Source organism: Phoenix dactylifera, chromosome 9, assembly GCF_051530095.1.
Source record: "Phoenix dactylifera cultivar Ajwa chromosome 9, Ajwa_hap1_PhDact_Kaust_v1.1, whole genome shotgun sequence".
NCBI classification, from domain to species: domain Eukaryota; kingdom Viridiplantae; phylum Streptophyta; class Magnoliopsida; order Arecales; family Arecaceae; genus Phoenix; species Phoenix dactylifera.
In genome coordinates, this window is record NC_143198.1 from 10,340,646 (window position 1) to 10,367,474 (window position 26,829).

General features: G+C 36.0%; 1 protein-coding gene across 1 annotated transcript; it reads right to left on the reverse strand.

The window, feature by feature from the left end:
* Positions 1–2,161: 2,161 nt before the first annotated feature.
* Positions 2,162–7,510, reverse strand: LOC103718374 (small ribosomal subunit protein uS13z/uS13y/uS13x-like). The gene is made up of 4 exons (XM_008807165.4): positions 7,367–7,510; positions 7,117–7,277; positions 6,413–6,601; positions 2,162–2,515 (listed from the first exon to the last, which is right to left on the reverse strand). The coding sequence occupies exons 1-4, from the start codon at positions 7,367–7,369 to the stop codon at positions 2,410–2,412; spliced, it is 459 nt and encodes a 152-aa protein (XP_008805387.1). The 5' UTR covers positions 7,370–7,510; the 3' UTR covers positions 2,162–2,409.
* Positions 7,511–26,829: the final 19,319 nt, after the last annotated feature.

Below are 26,829 nucleotides of genomic sequence, written 5' to 3' on the forward strand. Positions count from 1 at the left end.
TCCCTGTCGACAGCAAGTCAGCGACCGCGGCTATATCTGCCCCCCGATCGGCCGATCCCACTCTCACCTGGGACGAGATCATCGCGGCTACATCACCCAGTCGACGCCCCCCGCAGCTACATCGACGCCCCCTTCCTTCTTCCTCCTCGGCTAGGGTTTTCAGAACCCACAACTGGTGCCACTAGAGAGAGCAGCTGCAGCTTCTTCCCGGAGCGAGGTAAACCGTAAACCCTAACCCTTGTTTCATTTTACCCCATGATAACAAAATAAAATAAAAGAATAAGAGGAAGAGAAAGGGGGAAGGAACCTACCTAGGGTCTCCGGCTATGGATCCGGCGCCGCGCTTGATCGCCGCCGTGGCCGCAGTTGTCGACGGCTGTGCTAGGATTCTTCCTTCCCTCCTCTGAGGGGTTCTTTTCCATCCCTTGCTACGGGTAGGCAAGGCAGAGAGGGTTCTTCCTCCCCCTTCTGCTGAGGTCGTGACTTGAACCACTTGGTCGCAGCCTCGCAGGTGGAGCTGCCATGATGAGGTCCGGGAGAGGAACCGTCGGCCCCTCCCAGACCTCATCAGATCTTCAAGCTCCGATTTCTGAACATCAGAGAGACCTCTCTCTCTCTCTCTCCCCCCATCGAACCCCCACTTCTCTCTCTCTCTCTCTCACCGGAAGCAACCCACCGAGCCACGGAGCCACCCTCCCATCTCTCTCTCTCCGTCTCTCTCTTTCCATTTGGTTAAACGGGTCATAACAGCAAACCCGATCTGTTTAATCAACCTGTTTGTTAAACAGATTAAACGGGTCAGGTTACCTGTTTAATAAACAGGTCGGTTTCAGGTTGTAATTTCTGACCTGTTTAATAAACAGATCGGATTCATGTTGTAATTTCTAGAGATTTCCATTTTAAGTACCACATTATTTAATTGGGTCAGTAAGTCACCAAGAACAAAGACAATCTAAATTCCTCTCACTTTGATTCTAGGTATGGCTTCAGAAGACACTTCTAATTGCTTGACCGCTGCTGAAGCAAGCTTTTATTATAAAGTCACGAGTTGCGTTCATGTATTCAAAGTTTTAGGACCAAACAAGAAGCTGAAACAAAGGTTGCCCATCAGCCATTAAGACTAGGCTGAACTAGGCTAAGGGGCAATTCCATGCAGGGATTCCATCATAGGCCTGAGTGTATCCAGTCAGAAGCTGAGCCTGTTATACAATGCCTGAAGATAGCCTCAAGGGTAGTTTAATTGACAGGTTGAACCAGGCTAAGATTGGGCACAATTTGATTCGATCAAATTTATATGTACTGGCCTGCCCCGGACTGTGTCTTTATGTGAGGGACAGGAAACTTGTAAAACCTCTGAAATCCCTCCATCTCCCCATGAGGGGCTAACACAGTTGAAACATTTTCCATTCGTTTGAGTTTCATTTTTATGAACACTTTGTTAAGATCAGTCCACTGCAATCCAACGTAAGGTTATCAGGTAGGGGCCATTACCAAGATAGTCCCAAACAATAACCTGCAGGAGAACCAAGTACTCTGAAGAGCAGGAGGGGTTGCAGAAATTCCAGATATTGCATGACTCAGAAAACTGAAGGAACAGGTGATGAAATAGATTTGGCCACTATTGCAACTGCAACGGGCACAGGTTCAAGGGAAGATGCCAGCTTGCACAGAAAACAAAGAACCCTACCATGAATCTATCAACCAACACAGGCTAGCTGCTCGATCCCTGGCAGCAAAGGAATCTGTCACAATGAATAAGGGAGCAGCAACAGACCAACCAGATAAATTTCCCTTCAATAAGCTTGCCTGCCCCTGGACAGTTATTTCAAACAGCAGGGCAATACTAGGAAAAACCCCAGGGAGGTAGAAGCAACCAAGAGAAAGAAGCTACTCGCAGCAGATATGTTGAGGTAAAGCTTCCCACCAGATTTTGATGTTGGGAATACCAAGAGATCCATTTTGCTTTGGCATCATGCAGATCAACTCCCAAGCAACACTCTGGAACTTGCAAACATTGGTGTCATAACCTGAACCATAGAAAGCTTTCTATGACCCTGTTAAAACAATCAATAAAATACTAAGGCACCGAAACTTACCCAATTGTTGCAGGTACAATCGTTGTACATCCAAAAGGTCACTGACCAAAACAAACTCCATATCATAAGTCAAACCCACCAATCACTACTCATACCAGAAAAAGATGACCTGATTGTCACTATTAGAGTTCAAGACAAAAGCACATTGCCGATATTATAGCTCTACCAATCATCAAAACTGATATCTAAAAACATAGCTAAAGATATCCACGAGTGGTTCACATCCAAGTAAAACAAACACAATTTCCACTAGACCTTAAGGGTCAGAAATGAAACAGTAACACATCTTGAAAGCAGGGATAGAAGGTTAAGCTCATCGCTTCTTCGACACACCGACAGTCTTTCCCCTTCTGCCAGTAGTCTTCGTGTGCTGACCACGAACTCGAAGGCCCCAATAGTGCCTCAAACCACGGTGGTTCCTGCAGCAAAATAATTGACGCATAAGATCTTGTACATAAACATGAGGTCTTGAAAAGACATCTTTTTTTTTTCTTTTTTTAAAATGTAATCTGACTGGTTTAAGTAAAGTCTCATAATCGCATTTGATGAGATGAAAGTAATGAACTGCCTTATATCCAAAGACAACCAATGTCAAATGATAATTGAATGGCCAAGAACTGTTAGCAAAGTTGGCTGGCACCCCATGCCTAAGGGCTTGCCCTTCAGGAGATCAAGGTTCAAATACTGAGTATTGTTCAAAAAAAGAAAGAAAGAAAGATGATTGAATGACCATTAACCAGAGACTTTAACAGAAACAAAAAGCATCACAGTTATCCTGTTCAGAATATCAGATGCCCTACGATACCTAGTCCATGCCTGAATAAATGCCCATGCTATTGCTTCCACACATTGATGCCCTGCAGTACCTAGTCCATGCCTGAATAAATGACCATGCTATTTCTTCCAGACATCGATGCCCTGCAGTACCTAGTCCATGCCTGAATAAATGCTCATGGTATTTCTTCCACACATCGATGCCTATACTAGTGCTTCCACATTTATGTGCCAATAGAGTTCCTGAGAACAGGAAACCAGGATTCATCCCCAAGCTGTCACACAAGTGCCCCTATCATTCCCAGCTCAAGTAATGACCCACAGAACTCGGAAAAAGGCCAAGCCTCAAATGCTAGCAAGACTAACCAACTCAGCAGTCTAGATTGTCCAGAAATCACACAATTCAGAGTAAGAGCACCTTTTAGTGGGGAAGAAATTCAAATAAATCTCTATATGTCAATAATGCAGCACTATTGATGTATATTCAGCCATAGCAACTTCAGCACGCACTATACTACCACTCCTTTAGTCACCAGCCACCACATGCCATTATTTATTCTACTATTCTTTCTCATTCCACAACCGTACAACCCCAATCTCTTTAGCGATATACTCAAAGCTTTAACAATAGGCCTTGCTATCAAGAATGTGCAGTCCAAAATGCTTAAACACTCAGTCCTCTGTTGATAATGGACCCACTACCAGCCATAGCAATATACTACAATATATATATTATTTATAAATGGCAAACATGACTTTTGTCCTACCTTGGCCATTCTAGCAAATGATATTTGGACAGTTGAAGATTAGAAAATACCTTAAATTTCATGAGTCACGCGCTCCTCCTCTTATAAGGATGTTACTTACGTCCATAGTGTTGCAATGAGCTCGCACTTCTAGCGAGGCTTACAACCTTCTCCATTATTTCTCAACAAAAAGACAAGCTCTAACTTCCAACCCATGCATTATACTCATCCAACTATTAAAGCAAGCGCAATATTTTATATTTTTTAGATGGCACCATAGGGGATACCACCACTAAAAAATCCATGGGTTGGAAAATGCAGTCAATGAGGCTGCATATGTATAAATAATCCTCATATCACACCACATACCCTATATGTGGCTACTATATATGGACTACTCACATATTGGCCGAAAAGGGCAGTTTATTTAGCATTTTGCTAAGGCACATGCAAGATGATTAGCATTGTGTGGCTGCATATGCATCCTACTTATGTGACCCCAAATGTGGGCCTTCTAGCATTGTACAATCACATGCCTATCCACCCTTATGCATCCTTATGCGAACAAGAGAAGTTCAAGCTAGTGGTTGGGTTAGGTTTGGATTTTAATCAAGTCACATATATGTATACTAATAATATAATATGTTAATTATGTTATCATTATTACCATTAAGAATTAAATACTACATTGTAAACATTAATTGCTAAATATTATTCTTATAATATCACTATTAGTTATAAAAATTTTATGATTATTGTTGTAAAAATAACTACTACTTATTAGTCACATTTTTTGGTCATTTTCTCTTTTTCCCCCTTCCTTTTAAGTCAAGCGAGAGGGACTCTGGTAATGAAAGTTAAATCATTTCAGAAGAATCTTCTCAAGATAAACTTTGATCTTACAATTTTCAGGCAGACTTTGAAGCATTTAAATGCTGATCTACAACAAATTTTAGGGAAAATATGGTTTATTGTTTAATAAGATGACTAAATTGGATAACAAATTTCTATTAAAATAAGAAAACCAAATTTTCATTATATTATTATTTTCATTAGTATTTTATGAAAATTCCCAGTTCCTTGCATATTTCAAGAAAGACCCTGTTATACTCCAAATGGTATCTAAGATTTATTAACACATTATAGCTCTTTAAATTTTAGATTTCTTCTAATTTTTAGAGCTCACTTATGTTTCTTTTTTCATATTCTTAAACAGTCTGGAATCAAATGTTATATCATTGAAAAATTGTTAAAAAATGACCCCTGGCGTTATATGGCTTACAAAACTGACTACCGAATATCAGAGGGTGACATGCCTTCATGGATGAAATTTGTGAGGAAGGATGGACGAGATTGCTGTTACTAGATGTATTCTTAATGACAAACTTGAAATCAACACTACATAATGATTTATCAAGCCAGCCAATACAAATGCCACAACCAAGTTTCCTAATCCTGACAAGAACAATATCATGGTTAATTCTACATATCTTACTACATAGGCACTTGCTCTGTTGCAACTTCAAGGATTCCTCATAATCAAACATCATGAACAAAGCAAGAAACATTATATCACCAATGTCAAGGATTTGCTTAGCTCTACCACAAAATCAAGATGACTTGTGAAAATTCATATTTTGTAAAAAAATGTTTTTAAATTGTATTTAGAAGTGTCCATGAGACTTAAATATCTCTGAAACATTGAACTGAAAATTCTACCATGTTACATTTTCAAACATTCAGCATTATTCCTTGCTATAGTTTCATGTCAAGATTTGTTTCTAATAAGTAAATTTATGAGGATCTCAGAAAGTCAGATATGTGATTCAAAAGTAACTGTAGACACAAACTTGCATAACAAAGATCAAGAACATATTAGTTTGGAATACATTTTTCTTTTTCTGAAAAAAAAGAAAAACTCACAGATGCACCATCAATTAGCTCCTTAACCAAAACCCATACCAGAACCTCAAAGTGAATGTTCCCTTTATAAATTTTTAAGAAAAAAGAGATCCATGACAAAGGTAACATCACATACTAACAAACAACAAAAACAAATAACTTGAGCTTTTTGAGCTACCTCCATAGAATGATGTAAAAAACTCCCAACCCAATCACATTCCTGCCCCCAGGATGCCAAAATTATGCATGTTCAAATGTCACGTGAATGCATAAATCAGCATATTTTTTAAATAAATTCGCATACAAGTGATGCTATATTCTTTCTCTCTGTCTTAATCAAGCTAAGTTTTATCATAATGCAATTAGACAATTAAAGGTCCTGCAACCCTGCAAAAATACAGCTCTTGTCCACCAGATACATATACGCATGTGTGTACTTATGTATGGATGCATCCATCAAAGAAAGTTAGAGAATTTATGCATGCATGATTAGATAAACTTCAAGCACATATCTGGGACTGCTAAGAAGGTGAATAATAAGGTCTCTGTGGATATCAAATAAAAGCTGAAAATTCAAATAAAACAAAACAAGAAATATGCAAGAAGAAAAAAATATATGAAATGGAAGAGATAAAGCCAACTCTATATCCAATGTCTTTAAGCCACAACTTCTTATACAAGAAAGAAACACCTGGATTTAAATTTTTGGTATCTAATCAATTCCAAAGAATCTAACCATTTCAAAAGAATTGCTGTCAAGACATAGGAGCTGATGCCACAGAAGCACATATGTTATAAAATTCAATGATTTATAACATCAATGTGAAACAGACTGAAAAAAAGATTATACTCTGCAGCAACACAGAAGACAAGCAAGTTGTATGAGTACTCAACCTTATCTTCTTCAGTCGCTCCAAATCATCCCTCAGCTTCATGTCCAAGGCGTTGGAGACAACCTGTGAGTGCCGACCATCCTTGCAGTCCTTCTTCCTGTTCAAGAACCAATCTGGGATCTTGAACTGGCGAGGGTTTGCAATAACTGTCATGAGGTTCTCGAGCTCAGCAGCTGAGAGCTCACCAGCCCTACAAAAACCAGAACAACAACATGAAAAGTGAAACTCATATATGAAAATAAATATAAGGGAACAAAGGGAGGTCCACCACAATTCAGTATTATAGCTGCATTGAGAAGCACTGCTCACCAATTTTTTTTTAAAAAAACATTTTTGTGGAAACATTTTTCCATCCTAGAACCGGTATCTTCAGACATAAAAAGAAACTAAATATCAGGAATCAAAATTAGAGAAAATTACAACATCAGTTTCCCAAATATGTACCCAAAACACAACCAAAAGATTCAAAGCAAAATATACAAAAAAAAAAACAGAGCCAAAGTCGTCTGGGAATACAAAAAAGCAACATAGTAGCTAGCCAGAAATTTGATAAAGCAGATTAGGGTGGACAAATAATCATCAAAATCACCGATTCAAACCATAAACAAAGTCCATGTCCGAATCATAACAGAAGTAATAATATTATCGCGACCAAGAAAGAAATCATAAGATCACCGCAGCGAAAAAAACAAAGAGACTTCTCACCTCTTGTTCATGTCGACGTCGGCCTTCTTACAGACGATGTTGGCGAATCGGCGGCCGATACCCTTGATGGAGGTGAGGGCGATCATGACCCTCTGCTTCCCATCCACATTCGTGTTCAGAACACGAAGGATGTGCTGGAAATCCTCGTTCGCGATCAGCGACTGCACCAAGTAAAGGCACCAAAAAAAATAATCAATCGAATCGAATCGAGCAGAAAACAAATTCGAGACTCGAGACGCGAAAGACCGACCATGGCGATGGCGGCGCCAGCTAGGGTTTCCTTTCGCCCTCTCTCTCTCTCTCTCTCTCTCTCTCCTCGCGCGCACGCCAACGGGGTGAGCAGGCCGGGGGTATAAGATCAAAGCGGAGGGGAAGGAAGAGCCCCAGTGAACGTACGGTAGAGTATCTGGACGGTCGAGATCTCTCTGATGGTTTAGGCTTCACCTGATGGATGAAAACGAGCACCTTGGGTTGAACCAGCCCATAAATTTGGCAAGATGGAGAATTTTGATCCCAATGTAATTCAACATCATAGCAACTAACTCTCGTAGACAAAAGAAGAAGATTGATAAATAAACACTAATCTTGTATTTGTTTAGACCTCTTAATCTCTTCTATGCTAGGATAGAGATGGCTGGACCAATAATAATTCTAGTCTCATTTGGCTCAAGAAAAGAATTTTTTCTTACTAAAATATTTTTTTTTATAAGATGCCTGGATATGTGATGCTTGAGAAAATAGTTTTTGTATTTTAGTTGATCAAAATAATAATAAGCAGATTGCATAGTAGATTATATTTAATTCAGCATCTATTTTTCTCAAAAAATTATATAAAATATCTATTATACTTTAAATGAAGAAAATATCTTATCTTATTCGATCTAAAAGCTTAAGAGTATTTTTAGAAATAAATTTACTCTAATTATTAGCAAGTAGGAACTGGACTTTTCCCTGTCTAGTATGGATTTTTTTTAATAAAATATAGGAATCTTATTCGTATAGGAAAGCTACTTTTCTATTTCTTTTTTATTGAAAAGTTTAACCAAATATGAGATATTTTTCTAATTTTTCACTGACCACATTTTTCTCCTTCTCTTCCTACAAACCAAACGAATCCTTAAGAAAAAATATGGATGGTTATTGATCATATTAGAGGAAGCTTTAGTAACTGTGATGACTATTGTGCATCTCACTTCATATTATGACGGTTTGCAAATGAAAAAGATTCTTAAGGTGCTGAACTTGGAAAATGAGTGGACTCAACTGGGCCCTTGTGCTAATATATTTTTTCCACCTCTCCAAAACATCTCAAGTATACTAAAAGTGACAACCTAAAAAATAATTAGGAGAAGAAAATCCTTGGAGAGATGTTTTTCTCTATTTTGTAGAAATGTTTTCTCCATGGGTTTGTGAGAATCAAACCTATTTATTCAGGCTGATCTGCTACACTTTCCAAGAGGTTGTTCTATAAATTTTTGTTACCCTTGAGAATTTCTTACCCTTATATCTTGTAATCCATCTAAGGATGAAATGTGCCTTTCTATCTAAGAGTTATTGGCAATTGGTGGTTGTATATCTCTAGTTGTATCTAGGAGGACTCTATTCCAATATATTTCATGTACTAAGTCAGGGATGATAAAGATAGCCCAATAGTTTTTCTTCTTTATGAATTTTTGCTGATAAAATTTTTCATATGCTCTTCTCTTTGGTTGCTCTTGATTGTTGATTGTTTACATTCACAAGTTTTGCTTCTGTTACATGACACTCTTTGTTACTTGTACAGCGAGGAAATTGGATAGATTTTGAACAGTTCAAATAAGATAGCATGTCTTAATGGAAAAAAGAAAAAAGATGATGCATAAGCCAAGGATGGAAGGCCTTCCATAATTCAAGGATTAATATGCTCCTAGAATAAGAGGTTGAGTGCAAGACAAACGATACTCGGAGCATAATTGGAAGGTGATAGATTGAAAAGTCATTAGCAGGATTGGACAATGGTAGAAAGATGTTGGGTTTCATCATATGTTGAACGAGCTGCCCGCCGAGTTTTTGTAGATTAAGATGACAATTTATATGGGAGAAAGACCATTGCAAACAAAGTATTTCTAATCTAGAAGTTGGTCAATTTGAAATAATAAAGAATGAGAGTCCATAGTTGAGCATCTTAACAAGTACAACCCATTTTAAATACAACACATTATGTTAATCATTATTTTTGTTTCCATCTCAGACTTTCTGAGTTGCTCCCTCTTCTGCCACAACAGATCAATCCTCCTGCTGCAAGAAATGTTCAAAACATTTACCAACTGGATCTGGTTCTTCAAACATCAATAAGCTTTGAATTAATACTTCTAATTTTCATGCAAACTTTTCCAGCATCCCGTAGTTGATTAGGCTTACACAACATAGACCAGTCATTGAAAAAATGCAGACCTTTCGCAGCCACTGAGGCAATTGAAGATTTTGTATTTTGAAAGATCCTTGAGTTTCTTTCCTTCAAGTAGACCCATAACAATCCAGCAAGCAGCATAAGAATGATAGGCTATGTTGAGTTTTAAAAATGGCTCAATCTCCAATCAAGACAGAGATCAGGACTATCACAACTAGTTAGATAGGTATACCTTACTATATGGTATTGTACGAGAAATAAATAGTAACATATATTTTATTAACTATCTGGTTGTTACAAGCTGTATAAACTGATGTCACATTTACGTGTTTTAAGATTGTTACTGCTCCTCTGATAAAGGACGGGAGGACCCTAACTTGGTGATGTCCCCGAGGAGTTGTAATAATAATCTTGAACCAAACATGCTCTTGTCCGGTAGCCCAGGAGCAAAGCAAAAGTTGGAGATGCATATTTGATGCATTCAAAGCTTTGTTCGAGATGGAGCACCCCAAGAGAAGAGCAGATGCTTTTCCAAATGGAAGAATAAAAATTACATGCAGAGAAGAGATGATCGAGAGTTTCTGTAGCTTGATGGAACGGCACACAACCACCCAGATGCTTCCCAAGTTTCTTACCAAGATTTTGTCTTGTACTGAGCTTCTTCTTCCACCATAACCAAAGAAAACATTTTGAGGTGAGGAGAGCTTCCGAAGAGAGCCAGCAAAGATGCTTTGAAGGTACCTCCACCCCCATTTCAATAAGAAAGAAAGATTGAATTGAGCAAGATCCTTTACTCCTTTTTGGTAACTCGAAGAGCTCGACTAAAAAAATGGTTTTCTATAGTTATCAATCCTCTTAATCACTCACCCAAATAAGAAGCTTAAATATTGATGTAAAGAAAATGGGAAGAGAAGAAAGAGCCGAATTCACTAAAGTTAGCCTTCCCCAAACGGGATGACAATCTCGATTCCACCCGATGGACATTAATACCAGCCAATCTAATTTAGTATGCTTACCTCCGCATAAAGGTAGACCAATTTGGTAACATTATAAATACACTTGCTTCCATGAAAGAGATGGTACATGATAGGCTATGAACATTACTGGTGCTTAGTTCTCCTAAGCACCAGAAAATGTTAGTAATCCCCTATATCAAAAGAGAACTCCTGAACAGGGAAGATAGGAGGAGAAAGGTGATATATCTGAACAGGAAAAGGAAGATGATGAGAGGAAGAACACTACTTTTATTCCTCCAAAAGTTGCACCTTACATGCATCAGATCTCTATTTATGAACAGGATTTAGTTACTGTACACAGTTGATGCAACTCCAACTGAATTCAGTTATCCCAACTAATTAACTGAATTCAGTTGTTTGTTAGCTTCCTCCTTATCCACATCAGCTCCAGCTCCTTATAGCAATCCACATCAGCATAAATGGTGGCGTATCAGGCCTATCAGCTGTATCAGGAGCAGAGCAATGAACAAAGCATTGAAAACAGTGGAAGTTCAGATGATATACATAAGCTGTTTTGGTTCAATGTACACCTCATAACCATTGGATTTCAATACTCCCCCTCAAGAGGAGCAATGAATGTTGTGAATGCTCATCTTGGATAGGAGGGAATGAAACTAAGCAGAGCTGAGTGACTTGGTGAGAACGTCTACCAACTGATATTAGGAACGAACATGCAAAGTGTGAATGAGTCCAGATTGAATCTTCTCTCAAATTAGATAGTAATCTAGTTCAATATGCTTTGTTCTTTCATGATAAATAGGGTTAGCAGCTATAGCCAAAGCTGTTTGATTATCACAAAATGGCAAAGCAAGTTGATGGTGTGAAATTTGGAGATCGGCCAAAATGTATTTAATCCAAGTTATCTCACAGCATGTAGCAGCCATCGCCCGGTATTCGGCCTCAGCTGAGGACCTAGAAACAGTTGATTACTTCTTAGATTTTCATGAAATTAATGAGTTACCAAGGAACACACAATATCCTATAAGAGATTGTCTTATTTTTGGGCAATCGGCCTAGTCAGAATCTGAATAGGCTTTGATATTTAGTTGAGAGAATGATGAGAAAAATAAACCTTAGCCAGGGGAAGCTTTGAGATACCTTAGCACCCGGTGAGCAGCATGAAGATGGGGATGATGTGGTTTATCCATAAACTGGCTGAGAACTTGTAAACAATAGGAGAGATCGGGTCTTGTAATGGTAAGATATAGAAGCTTCCTAATGAGGCGTTTGTATACACTATGATCGGTAAGGGGTGAATTTGCATCTCTAATCAACTTTAAATTCTGCTCAATGAAAGTTTTAGCTAGTTTAGCACCAAGAAAACCAGTATCTGAAAGTATGTCAAGTGTAAATTTGCGTTGACAGAGAAAAATGCCTTCACTTGATCTTGCAACTTCAATTCCCAAAAAATACTTGAGCTTGCCCAAGTCTTTAATTTTGAATTTCTGATCTATAACGGTCTTAAAACCTTCAATGGCAGCAAGATCATTACTAGCAAATATAATATCATCAACGTATACTAGGAGAGCTATGAATGATAAACCAAATTGCTTTGTAAAGAGAAAATAATCAGCTTTAGATTGTATGAACTTAGTGTCTAACAGAAATTAAGATAGCTTGAAAAACCACTGTCTGGAAGCTTGTTTCAGACCATAAAGGGATTTATTGAGCCTGCAAGCCTTGGACTCCTCCTTACCAGCAAAATCAGAAGGAATCTTCATGTAGATCTCTTCATTTAGATCACCATGAAGAAAAGCATTGTTAACATCAAGTTGATGAAAATGTCATTCGTTTACAGCTGCAGCTGCAAGTAGAATTCTGATAGACGCCAGCTTTGCCACTGGTGAAAATATTTTAAAGTAATCAAAGCCTTCTCGTTGAGTATATTCCTTGACAACTAGGCGAGCTTTCTTGCGTTCGACAGTGCCATCAGAGTTGAATTTAATTTTGTAGCATGATTTGCAAGCAATGGTTTTCTTACCGGGTGGTAGATCAGTAACAGTCCGGGTGTTATTCTCCTCAAGAGCATCTATATCTTTTGTCATTGCTTTCCTCCATTTAGGGCACTAAACAGCTTGTTTGTATGAGGTGGGTTCACCCTCATTGCTAACAGCTAGATGAAGGATTTATGAGATTTCTTGTATGAGGTGGTCCTTTTTTTCAATTTCTTGATAATTGTAATGATTTGTTAAAAGAGTTTCTAATATATATATTTCTCATTGTTGCCCAGTAGATACAACCCAAGAGGGGGGGTGAATTGGGTCTTTTAAAACTTTTAAGCTACTTCTAACACTTTTCAATTAATTATGCTAAGTTGTATAGTTGCACAGTGGAATTTAAACTTAGCAATACGTTGATTTATCGAATGAGACTTGATTAAGTAAATTGAATATGCTTGCAACTAAAGGATGCGCGGATAAGAGTTAAGCAGGCAATTTATCTAGGTAAGTAAGTGAGCAAGATAGACAATGACAAAAAGCATCACAAACACAACAAACATATAGTGGTTCGGTGCACCCCAGCACCTACATCTACTCCCCAAGACCTCTTGGAAATTTCACTATAATCCTACAGATTACAGCCGGTTGTTTTACAAGCTCACAACCCAACTTGTTGTTTTGCGACATCACAACGAACTCGGTCGGTTTTCACAGGCTCACCGACTAGAACCTACCGATTGTTTTCACGGGCTCACAATCCAACCCAGTTGGTTTTCCCAAAGGCTCACCAACCACAACCTTACACCGTTGGTTTTCCCCTTTGGCTCACCAACAAACCTTAACCCCTTGATTCAATCCCTTGATTGAATCAAGTTACAAGATATTAAAACAAAGGTTTAAAACAAATCAAAGCTTCTTAAACAAGCAAATATAACAATATAAACAAATAGGTAAAGAGAAGCCCTCAAACAAGTTGTGTAGATGAGGAAACTCGGCTTCTTCTTTACTTGACCCTCTTCTGATTTCGCACGAGGTAGAGGATCACTGAGGCAGCACACAGTTGGAGAGGAAGCTTTGGGATTCACTCGGATGCTCTTCTTCTCTCTATTTTGCTTTGAATGGCCCTTTTGTGCTTTTGGGAGATTTTTCTTTGAGATCTCCTTCCTAAATGTTTTCTCCCACTTCCATACCGTCTCCCCTAGCTCTCCTCTTGATTTTATAGCTTTACATGTCGTGGAACCAGAAATCTAGCCGTTAGAGACAAAAATAGAGCCGTTGTCCACAGTCTGCAACTCCTGACAAAGTTCCCGTTGGGATCGGAGTCGACTCGCGCGATCTGGAGTCGACTCGACTGTAGCAGGAGTCGACTCATGTTTTTCTGGAGTCGGCTCGGCAATTGTTCTAGATTTGAATTAAAGTGGTCTTCTCGACTGGGAGTCGACTCGACTTAACCCGGAGTCGACTCGCCAAAATCTGGAGCTGACCTTGCACTTTTGGAGTCGGCTCATCCCAAGGAATCCATGGATGCATTTTTCAACTTTGCTTACTCGAGTCGACTCGAAAATTCTGGGAGTCGACTCGGTGCTCAGAGTCCAAACTCCCGAGCTTCTGTCTTTTGGCTCGTACTGTCTCGGAGTCGACTCGAACTGTCTCGGAGTCGACTCGGCCCTCAGTATCCAAAAAACAGTCTTCTGTCTTTTGGGGTCGCGCTGCCTTGGAGTCGACTCGAACTGTCTTGGAGTCGACTCGCCTCTCAGGGACGAAAATGCCGTCTTCTGTCTTTGGGGTTGCGCTGCCTCGGAGTCGACTCGGATTTTTCGGGAGTCGACTCGGCTCTCAGTGTCTGAAATTGGCTCTCTGACTTTTTGCTTGTTTTCCTCTGGGAGTCGACTCTAGCTTCCTTTGGAGTCGACCTGCCAACCATCGGAGTCGACTCGAGTTCCTCAGGAGTCGACTCGGCTCTCAGGGTCCAAAATAGCTTCTCTGTGTTTCTGCCTTGTTACTCCCTGGAGTCGACTCGTACTATCCAGGAGTCGACTCGAGGACTATTCTTTTGGATTTTTCTTTGAATTTGCTCTTCCAACTTGAGTCCTTTGAACTTGAAACTTGGGTCAATAAATTGTAGCTTTCTTCCAACTTTTCTTGAGAGCTTTGGAGGCCTTCTTGTGTTCTTCCAACTTGCTATATTCCTTGCAAAATAACTATCTTTCTCTTTGCAACACAAACGTTAGTATTTATACTTCAAGGTTTTGTGATCATCAAAATCAATCTTTAAATCAATCTTTGGGTCATCAGTCTCCCCCTTTTTGATGATGACAAAACTTGGAGTATATGCAATATAAAATATATTGTGTTCTAGAAGTAGTGCATAGCTAAGTTGCATGAAGTAGAAAACATATATATTTAAAACATACTTCATGATAATGCTTTAGATTTAATCAGCTTAACATAATCAACATATCTAAATTTAAGCTGGTTTGTATTCAATTCAGAACATACAGAATATAAAGCATTATGCGCATATAGTTAGGTATTTCTTCCCCTTTTTGACAACATCAAAAAGATAGTGAAACATTAAGCACAAAGATAAGACTACTCAAATATTTTTTTTTCTTATTGTACTCTGATTTGCATGTCAAATTATTGCAAGGATATGAATCATATAACTCAAGGCAATAATATTAGAATAAGATTAATGAGCATAGATCAGAGCCAATTAAGATAATTTCAGAGCAGAACACATCGAATGTGTTTCCAAGGATAGTTTTCAACTCAAGTGTAGATGGAATCTTTCTTAAGTTAATTCAAGAAGTACCACGAATGATATTCAAAGAAAGCACGAATGGAAATCTAACCTCTCTTCAATAATAAGTATGAAAGCTCGTTCATTTAAGATCTTTTACCCAATATATTAAGTATTTTATCAACATGAGAGCAATTTAATTAATTTTCAGAGTATAAGTGCAAAACTCATATACTTGAAAAACATATCATCATGTTGGATCATTAATTCTTAATGACTTCAAAGTTCTTTTATGATAATAAGAACATTGGGGCACAAATACCAAAATATGCAATTTTTGATACATCTTAGAGCTCATTTAATGACTTTCTTTTATTTCTTTAGAAAATAAGCACAATTTGATACATAAAAATATGAATTGGCATAAAATTTGAAGTTCTAAAGAGCAAGCCAATTAGGACTCATTAGTAAATTTCAAAATAGATTTTCTAAAAGATACTCAAGCAAATTCAACATATCATACTCCCCCTTTTTTATTAAATTAGAGGCTCTTAAGATCAACTGTTTGAATTGCAATTTGGTTCATGATTTATGCATAAGATATATTAACCAAATAACAAGCCTCAAGGTGTATCATAAAGATTTGTATATTTAAATTTCAGATGATACATTTTGGAGAGCATTAGGATCACTTTTCATTTAGTATGCTTTCTCTCTCCTTTAGTTATAGATTTATGCGATTAAGTTCCATAAGATCTCTCCTTCTGAGATTTTCTTTCTCCCCCTCAATTGATCATTCCATTTAAGAGTTTAGAATTTGAAGATAATGTTCCGTAAAATTGTCAATCTCAAAAAAAATATATTTTCTATAAGTTTCAGCTTATTTTCATAAGACTCAATGTTTGAGATAAGACAACCTTTATAGAACTCATCTCAAGGTATAAACTCATTATATAATTAAAGCAAGTCTTGCAATATAAGGAGGTTCATTAAAATCAATCCATAAAAAGATACTGAATATCTAAAGCTCCCCCTCAAAAGATGCATTCTTCTTTAATCATTCTTTTCTATTGTTGAATTTCAGATTTTAATGATAAACGTGAATAAGACTGAAATTCTATGATATCGAGAATGTAGTGTAATCTAGTATTATTCAAAATTTGTGGCAATTACTCTTTCTAATCCTTCAAGAACAAGTTATGCTTTCTCTTAATCTTAGAGAAAATATATAGAAATATTAAACAGAAAATGATTCATTTTAAGCTCAGTTTCTTTCAAAAGCATTTACATTTTCTTTCTTTTAGAATCATTTGAGTGAGCTGAAATATTTCTAGCTTTAAGATCATTCACTCTATATATATTCTGATGGAAGTCTTGAAGAATGTAGGAGAGAAAAACATATAGATGATCATTGAGGTATATAGATTTATAGAACTCAATTACTTAATCACAGTTTTTCAGCAATGTATACATGAAACACAATAAATTTTTTTAATATCAAAATAAAATCATATATTTAGAAATTTTTGTTTGCAATCAAGATCATCGAAAGACACATCATTTGGACCAATATTGGTACACTCTAAAGATAAGTAATGATATGTTTCGGATGCGTATCGGAGCAATCAACCAAGGCATCAAGATGTTAAGTAAATTAATTCTGTTTTTCTTACATTAAGATTTTATTTAGAAATCATATTGAGTTTAAGCTTTTATATAAAATCAGATTCTGAATTTCATAAAGATTTTCAATAGAGGCTTTCAAAGTCATAATTTGAGATATGTATCTTCCACACTGTAGCTCATCTTAAATTATTATGATTGAAAACACATATTTCAATAACATTAGAGCACTTTCAGAATCTTTATATTTAATATTGAGTTTCGATACACGATGGAGGATATTTTAACAAGTATTAGGACATTATGTATCAAAAAGTTAGGCAAGTAGAAAGATAGATCAAGATCAATTCATTTTGCCTAAATAGAAATATCCTTCTCTTCTTCTTTTTGCACATCTATTTAACTTTCAAAGATAAACGTGAATGACAAAACTGAAATTTTTTTTTAATATTACTTAAAAAAAAATAGTACTTCAAATATTCAATCAAATTATCCAAGCATGGAGCATTACACAATATTGAGAGTCCGTAATTTAAAGTATCATGCCACATGCAAAACATATTACGTGTTAAGTCATGCATTAAAATATTAAGAATAAGCATGTCAAGGATCAAAATCAATTCTTTTTCAAATAAACTCCCCCTATTTAAATATAATCTTGCATTGATTTCATCCTTAAGGTGTGTTTCCAAGTGATTAAAGCTTGACTTGATGCTTCTTATATACTTTCATTTACTTTGTCATTCATTTTTACTTTCTTATGCTCTATTCTCTATTTGCTCCCTATCTGGTGGAGTTGGAAGGGGCACGAGGTACTACCACTAGCCTCCCTCTTGTGCGTCCCTAATATGCTCTACACCGAATAGTTGGGTCAAATAGTGCCGGGTACTACCACTAGCCTCCCCATTGGCACCATCCCTATGATGAGCAGTATAGAAAAGTTCAAATGTTCACTTCAAACTTTCTCTGTTTAAGTGTAATTAATTACAGATTTTATCCCTTCCAAAAGTGCTGAATATATTATGCTTGTTTTTCTTTTCCTTAAGATTGGAGTATTTGCCTTTGCTTAGATTTTACATTTCTTGAATAATATCTATTTTCTTTTCTTTATCTCTCTCTCTTTTTGTTATTCTCAAGTAATTTACATGAAAGAGCAGAATAAAGAAATAATCTTATGTATCATATAGATGTATATCATGCAAACAATATTTTCATTGTGCTCAAGGATTCATAACTTTTCACAAGTTATTTTACATCAAAATTTTAAGCATATACTTGTGTATTTCATGGTTATAATATAGGCATAGGTGCATTTTAATTTGAGCAAACCATGAATCAATTTCTGAAAGCATAAGTCAATGAATACATATATATAGACATGATATCAAGGAATTAATAATTAAAGATTTTAACCATGCCATACTAAGATTTAAGTTATTGACTTTGCTCAATTAATTTATGAGAGAGGTATCTAGAATTACCAATCCATTCTGCATTCTTCAGTCAAATACCTACTAGATTTCTTATGTATGAACTTTTGGCTGAAGAAGGTCCTTTCTCTTGTTTGCATGAGAATGTTTATTGTATCTTACATGGAGATATCCTTCAAGTTGAAATCTCTCATTTTCTTGCTCAAGGATCCTGCATTATTAACAAAATTCTTTTCTTTCTTGAAAGAAAGTCATTAGTTTCTTCAAGATACAAAACATTCATATAACATATTTCTTAACTAGGTAACTCAACCTAAGATATGATAATCATTGAATGTTGAGTCACTTTACTCAAGAGATTGCCTAAATATAAGCAAACATATGTCACTTGAACTAAAGAGATAGTTTCATTAACCAAGACTGTTCAAGGACAAGCATGTGAAGCAATAGGAAGATTCATCAAGGTCAAATTAATTTCTTATTTTCAACATCAATTTAGCTTAGATTCTATTTGCTTAAGATAATTATCAATAAGGCATGCTAGCTAAGTTTTGATCAAATTGCCTTAAACAATTGTTTCTATCAAAATTCAGATTATGATTCATTTGTTATCAATAAATTATGATTCATTAGAGTTAGATTGAAGTCTTGCACAAGGGCACATAATGATCACACAGTCTGGTCTATTAAATAATTATTCTATCATGCTTTTGATGCTTGTTCCAAATCACAAATTGCTTTATCATATTTGTAATGAGTGTTTTCAAATAAGGTGGTTATTTTACATAGATCCCTTTTTAATGAAATAACCACATAGGAGTGTATTCTACACATTCATTTGACAGAATATAAAGCTCATAAAGCAAGCAGATGATAATGGTGATCTTTACTTCTAATCATGCAAGAATTTCATCAAGATCTATTTCATCTTTTCTTGATTTAGTCTTTTAGTAGTTATCAATTTTTCTTTATTGAGTGCATTTCTGAAAAACTCAATTTGGTTCTAATTATTAACAAGTTTTCAGATTGTTATATGTAAAAGATTAACCATATACATATATAATCTAATTTTAGTATCTTGATAATAAATCATTAGTCTCATAGAGAATAAAATGAATTCATATTTCTACAACTAGAATCTTTTCATGAATGTTCTATATGCATTGCTTGATGAATGATATCCAAAGATAAAAATATCTGTATCAGATTTGGCATTATTTTCAAAAGACCATATCAAGCATATCATAAGTTACTGAAAAATATGAAAGATATGCAATAGATCATTTTCTATTTTTCAGAAGATCAAATGGAGTTTTCATCAATAATAGACCTAATAGATACCATATATATGACAAGCAATGATGATAGCTTTTAATCAGACTATCATACAACATTGCCTTCTTCATTTCTTCAAGGATTCTATTGATCCTATTTTAACTTATGGTGTTCTTGGTGCAGAAGCAATTGCATTCAATATTATCTTCTGTGCACAACTTAATACAAAATTGGTTTTCAACACTATGCCATGATTCATAGTTTGCAAACCTTTTTCATTTGATTTCTTTTTGTGAGTTTGTGCCAATGCAGAAAATATTTCAATTTAAGTGCCAAGAACAAAACCAATGTAAGCTTTTGAAAACTTAGTGTTGGAAACAACATTTTTAGATTTAAAAATTGATTTTTGTTTGTTTCCTTAGTTAACATGCATAGTAAACTTTGACCTTTCAGAAGATACTCTAAGTAAGCCAAAGGCAAGGTCTTTTGAGATTAAGTACATACTAGCATGAGTTGATTTTATATCCAAAATGGTTTCTTTAATCTTGGTATTCATAGTGCATATATTCAAAGGTATACCAAGTGCACATTTTCATATCTATGATCGATAAACAATAATGCCATGGATAAAAACTCTCAATCAAGCATATAGAGAATTCATAGAGTTATTCTTAGCAACTTATCCAATAGTGAGTAAATCATACTATAAAATGAAGTGATTTGATAATATTTTCAAAAGTATTTTCTATATCACAAAATTGATCAATACTTGCAATTCATATTTTAATCAAATACTAAAGCAAAAGTAATGATGAGATGCAAGGGTTACTGATTTCATTATTATTAATTTTTTAATTACTTTTCATAAGTGTATTTTAAGTTTCACTCTTTAATGTGTGTCTAGAGCACCCATTTGTATGAAAGTTCTATTTGTTTCATGGGTATCTTGGCACACCTTAATCTACATCCTCATATTTTCATTTTGGGTACCCAAGCTTGCTTGGGTTCTTGAGAGTTAGGACATATAGTTCCTTTTGGAACCCAAATTTGTTTAATTGTAATAACTTTACTACTTGATTTATTTATGTTAGAACGACAGGTAAAGTTGTTATGCCCATTCTTTTCATGTTTGAAATAAGTTATCTTATTTAATGGTTTGCTTGGTGAATTGATAACCTTTTTCTTTAGGGATTCATTGCTAAGTGAAGGAGTTAAGCCAAATTTTGATTTATCAAAATCTGCATGTTGGCTTTCAAACATCATTTTTAATCTTTTTGAACTTACAGTAAATTTGTTAATAAAAGACTTCAATTGGTTAATTTCTTTACTTAAGTTTTGATTTTCTTTAATTAAATTCTGATTTTTCTGAATTAATTGTTCTGAATTTAACCTTAAAATTTCATTTTCAGAATTTAGTTTATCTTGTATTTCATCATTAGAATTTCTTTCTTTTGAAATTTTCAGATTTAGTTTCTTAAGATTTTTATTCTTCACAGCTAATTTTCTACATTCACCATACAAATCATGAAAAGCATTTAATAATTCATCATAAGAGAATTCTTCTTTAAAATCATTTGAGATAAGAGTAGATTCAGATTTTACCTTGTCTTTTTGTGCCATAAAGCACGAGTTAGTTACCTCTTGTAGTTCCTTGGAGCTAATATCATCATTGTTGCTCCTAACTTTTAATTTCTTGCTTGACTCTTTCTTGGTCAAGGCTTTCTTCCTTTTTATCTCTTTCTTCCTTTCTTCTAGCTTCCTCTTCTTCTTTGTCTTTAGGAAGCTTTTGAATCTTTCTTCCTGATTTAGAGTGTTTCCTGCATGCTCAATGTTAGTCTTGCAATTATCCTCAAGTAAACTAACATGGGGTTCTTCGGAAATATCATAAGTTGCTTCAAGAGTATCCCATATTTGTTTGGCAGATGAACATATACAAATTTGGTTGAAAATATTTTTATTAAATACACAGTAGAGAAGGTTCATAGCCTTAGCATTTAGTTCAGCCAAATTTTTATCGAACATACTTTCAATTAATTTCGTGGGTGTGTGTAGGCCATTTATTATGACATTCCATAACTCATAGTTTTGTGATTGAGTAAAGATTTTCATTCTAGCTTTCCATTGAATATAGTTAGATCCATCAAACAGTGGAGGTCTGTTTGTGGAAAGTCCCTCAGCAAGTAATATGTTATGTGGGGTTGTCATGATCTTTGGCTCTAGTCGGTTAAGACTACAAATAATATTTGAGCACCTGCTCTGATACCACTTGATGCCCAGTAGATACAACCCAAGAGGGGGGGTGAATTGGGTCTTTTAAAACTTTTAAGCTACTTCTAACACTTTTCAATTAATTATGCTAAGTTGTATAGTTGCACAGTGGAATTTAAACTTAGCAATACGTTGATTTATCGAATGAGACTTGATTAAGTAAATTGAATATGCTTGCAACTAAAGGATGCGCGGATAAGAGTTAAGCAGGCAATTTATCTAGGTAAGTAAGTGAGCAAGATAGACAATGACAAAAAGCATCACAAACACAACAAACATATAGTGGTTCGGTGCACCCCAGCACCTACATCCACTCCCCAAGACCTCTTGGGAATTTCACTATAATCCTACAGATTACAGCCGGTTGTTTTACAAGCTCACAACCCAACTTGTTGTTTTGCGACATCACAACGAACTCGGTCGGTTTTCACAGGCTCACCGACTAGAACCTACCGATTGTTTTCACGGGCTCACAATCCAACCCAGTTGGTTTTTCCAAAGGCTCACCAACCACAACCTTACACCGTTGGTTTTCCCCTTTGGCTCACCAACAAACCTTAACCCCTTGATTCAATCCCTTGATTGAATCAAGTTACAAGATATTAAAACAAAGGTTTAAAACAAATCAAAGCTTCTTAAACAAGCAAATATAACAATATAAACAAATAGGTAAAGAGAAGCCCTCAAACAAGTTGTGTAGATGAGGAAACTCGGCTTCTTCTTTACTTGACCCTCTTCTGATTTCGCACGAGGTAGAGGATCACTGAGGCAGCACACAGTTGGAGAGGAAGCTTTGGGATTCACTCGGATGCTCTTCTTCTCTCTATTTTGCTTTGAATGGCCCTTTTGTGCTTTTGGGAGATTTTTCTTTGAGATCTCTTTCCTAAATGTTTTCTCCCACTTCCATACCGTCTCCCCTAGCTCTCCTCTTGATTTTATAGCTTTACATGTCGTGGAACCAGAAATCTAGCCGTTAGAGACAAAAATAGAGCCGTTGTCCACAGTCTGCAACTCCTGACAAAGTTTCCGTTGGGATCGGAGTCGACTCGCGCGATCTGGAGTCGACTCGACTGTAGCAGGAGTCGACTCATGTTTTTCTGGAGTCGGCTCGGCAACTGTTCCAGATTTGAATTAAAGTGGTCTTCTCGACTGGGAGTCGACTCGACTTAACCCGGAGTCGACTCGCCAAAATCTGGAGCTGACCTTGCACTTTTGGAGTCGGCTCATCCCAAGAAATCCATGGATGCATTTTTCAACTTTGCTTACTCGAGTCGACTCGGAAATTCTGGGAGTCGACTCGGTGCTCAGAGTCCGAACTCCCGAGCTTCTGTCTTTTGGCTCGTGCTGTCTCGGAGTCGACTCGAACTGTCTCGGAGTCGACTCGGCCCTCAGTATCCAAAAAACAGTCTTCTGTCTTTTGGGGTCGCGTTGCCTTGGAGTCGACTCGAACTGTCTTGGAGTCGACTCGCCTCTCAGGGACGAAAATGCCGTCTTCTGTCTTTGGGGTTGCGCTGCCTCGGAGTCGACTCGGATTTTTCGGGAGTCGACTCGGCTCTCAGTGTCTGAAATTGGCTCTCTGACTTTTTGCTTGTTTTCCTCTGGGAGTCGACTCTAGCTTCCTTTGGAGTCGACCTGCCAACCATCGGAGTCGACTCGAGTTCCTCAGGAGTCGACTCGGCTCTCAGGGTCCAAAATAGCTTCTCTGTGTTTCTGCCTTGTTACTCCCTGGAGTCGACTCGTACTATCCAGGAGTCGACTCGAGGACTATTCTTTTGGATTTTTCTTTGAATTTGCTCTTCCAACTTGAGTCCTTTGAACTTGAAACTTGGGTCAATAAATTGTAGCTTTCTTCCAACTTTTCTTGAGAGCTTTGGAGGCCTTCTTGTGTTCTTCCAACTTGCTATATTCCTTGCAAAATAACTATCTTTCTCCTTGCAACACAAACGTTAGTATTTATACTTCAAGGTTTTGTGATCATCAAAATCAATCTTTAAATCAATCTTTGGGTCATCACTCATGGAATAAGAAAGAAATTTAAGAAGAAAATAGAAGAAGAACAAAAACATAGAATACAATCATGGATTGGGTATTTCTAGGTAAAAAGAATAGTTTTAAATGTTTATTTATCCAATAGTTGAAATATGTCTGTCTCAAGAATCTTGGCATTTTTTTTAGCACTAGCAACTAATGTAAAATGCTTAAAAATAACTAGATCTAAATTTAGATGTTTTGTGTAATATGTTTGAATGAATATCACTATATGTTTCACCATTGCAATTCTGCAAAATAATCTTTTAAAAGCAACCCAACTATTTCTAACTCTCAAGAGCTACCTCTCTATAAAGAGGGCTTAGTGATTTATTGAAAGGTCTCATTACATAAAATAACAGTACTTATATAAGCATAAATTGAGTTATTTGGTACCTTTTCAAGGTAATTAAATATCTATACATTTAAGACGTGACAATAATAATTATATGATTGTCTTTATTTGTAACAATAACAATATCTGTTCTCTATACCATCATACCTCTATAATGGGTATTTGCCTACATTTGGACCCTTTTTTTTTTGGATAGTTTCAACCATTCGGACTACTATTCTCCCACTCGCCATGTCTTATTAACTATCAAATTTTGTACTATCTTTCTCTTTAATTAGGTCAACAAGCAATGATCCATTGTTATTCAAACTCCATATAATGGAGAAGCTTGAAATTGAGACAATTGTTGTTACAAATTATCTTGACCTTTATTTTAGTCCTTATTCTTTTCAAAAATTTGGTTAGGAAAAAAAGAAGGAAATCTAAAGTTGCATAATGCTTAAGAAAGCAAAAGAAATAATTAATAGTTCCAACCATCCCCTTCTATTAAAAAAATAATAACTAAAATAGTGTATTTATTGACACATAATTAGTTTCTAATCGATAAGCGGATATCTATCACCAACAATCAAATGATTACCAAATGAGCAACCCGTAATCAAAAATTTGGTGGATTCTTTGATTTGCCTCATTGAAAAGACATAAAATTCATTGTCTAATTAGTGACTGCAGCCTAGCTTAGTGATAAATTTAAATCTATTCTTAAGGCCTTTCAAAATTTGATGCATGATTTAATGTCATGTTTTCATATATAATTTCTCACGATCAAGGCAAGGTCTCCAATAATCATAACATGAATAAATCAATTAATCATATCCATCAAAGGATAAGAAGATTACACCTATAAGGACCTAAAAGTTTTAAAGTATAGTAAATGAAACATTACAAAAAAATAAAAAGTTACAACTTGTAAGTGACAACAAAAATATAAAAGGTACATGATAAAAAAGGCATAGATGTCTGATCTTCATCAAAAATATCCAAGCCATATTTGGAGTTGGATGTTATATGCAGTGATCTCATCTGATAGTTTCAAAATGTGTAGAATGGTCTCTAATAGTTCCTTTCATAAGTAATTAGTTATTTCTAGCTAAAACTACCTTTTGGTTAGTTACTTCTAATAGTGGTGGTTTGTCTCCAAGATCGCTCGCCATGTGTCACAATCTAGGCATCGAAACAAATATTCACATTGCAGGTAATCAAAAGATTGTCAACCATATCATGCTAACATTCATCATTTTTTTTGTCTTTTTTCCATTTCTTCTATTGCGAAGTGGGATGTCGATAATTATAACAAATTGTTTATACCTAATTTTTTTGGGTCGTGCTAATATATGGTAAGTTATATTCACCTACAAATTCTTAGTATCCTTAGAAATGCTTATATATTTTCTTTATTTCGATCCAATTACCTTTTGTTATTTAAAAACGTAAATAGGAATCATTTGGGGGCTTTCACTCATTTTATGTTGTATGTGAATCACACATATGAAAGAGGAGGAGAAAAATATGGTTTGTATTATGCATATGTACTTTGTTTTGAAATTCAAATCAATTTAATAGAATTTTAGTTATGAAATCTTTTGTTTTTTTAAAAAAAAGAGAGAGATCCGTTGGCAATATAATCATGTAGGTTTAAATTTTTAGAGAGGAGCCATCCAACAATCAAACCTAAAATCTCTCCTAGCTAAGAAAAGGATATGACCATAAAGGGAATCCAAATTAATGTTAGTAGTGTTCGTATGATACAATATACCACCCACTTCTATGTATTAAAGTATTGCAGTTTCTTTTTTTTAATTACCAAAAAAAGTATTGCAGTCTCTAAATTATATATATTTCTTCAAAGACTATAAATACTTACTCAAATGGTTGTTTTGCACAATCTTTCTAATTCGACATTAGTCTTCTCTCGATCTCTCTGGTGGTAACTCAGTCTGATGGTCATCTTATTTAGTCTATTAAGTGACATGTTCAAGTTGCTTCTTAGTTACTCGGCTTGCTCCTCAAGCAAGACCAAATGACATCAGAGTTTCATGTTTAGATATTTGGCTTAGGTACTGATTCAAGACTTCCCTCCTTAATTTGACATCCTTTTTTGTTGTATACTGTCTCGGAGCTACCATGTGTACAATTATCCTCGGATACCAGGATGTGGTACAAACAAAGGGATAGGGTCGATATAGGATAGAAGGTAGAGGGATCAGCTCTGAAACAAAATAAAGAAAATAAAAGAAAAATATGTATGGGCCTGATAAAGAGCCTTGGAAGGTTGATTTGGGCATTGGGTGCTTTTCGAGCAACTTCACACCGACTTGGGTTCAAAATCAAACTTTTGATTAACTTTTCAGTCAAGGTGCGGCTCAAAATTGGCAGAGCCCAAGCTAATGCCCAACCCAAGCCCAACTCAGAATGATGAGCCTGACCCTAGACCCTAAGCCCACAGTGCAGCCAACCACCTTAAGTGGCCAAGGGACTTGACCTCACGAGCGACCCTCGCCCTCCTCTCCGACTCTCCAGCCTTAATAGATGGGGGTTAGTGCTTAGAGATAGGGTTTTGGATTAAGGTTTTGCAGTTAGATTGGGGATTAGGGATTTAGGGTCCTTTATTCTTTCCCAAGCATTTCAGGCTAGTCATGATTTGAT

Bases quoted from the DNA above. Each gene is read 5' to 3' on its own strand.
- LOC103718374 (XM_008807165.4), bottom strand. The intron at 6,602-7,116 runs GTGAGAAGTCTC...TGGTTTTTGTAG, and splicing joins GACGTCGACATGAACAAGAG to GGCTGGTGAGCTCTCAGCTG. The intron at 2,516-6,412 runs GTTGAGTACTCA...ATTTTGCTGCAG, and splicing joins GAGCGACTGAAGAAGATAAG to GAACCACCGTGGTTTGAGGC.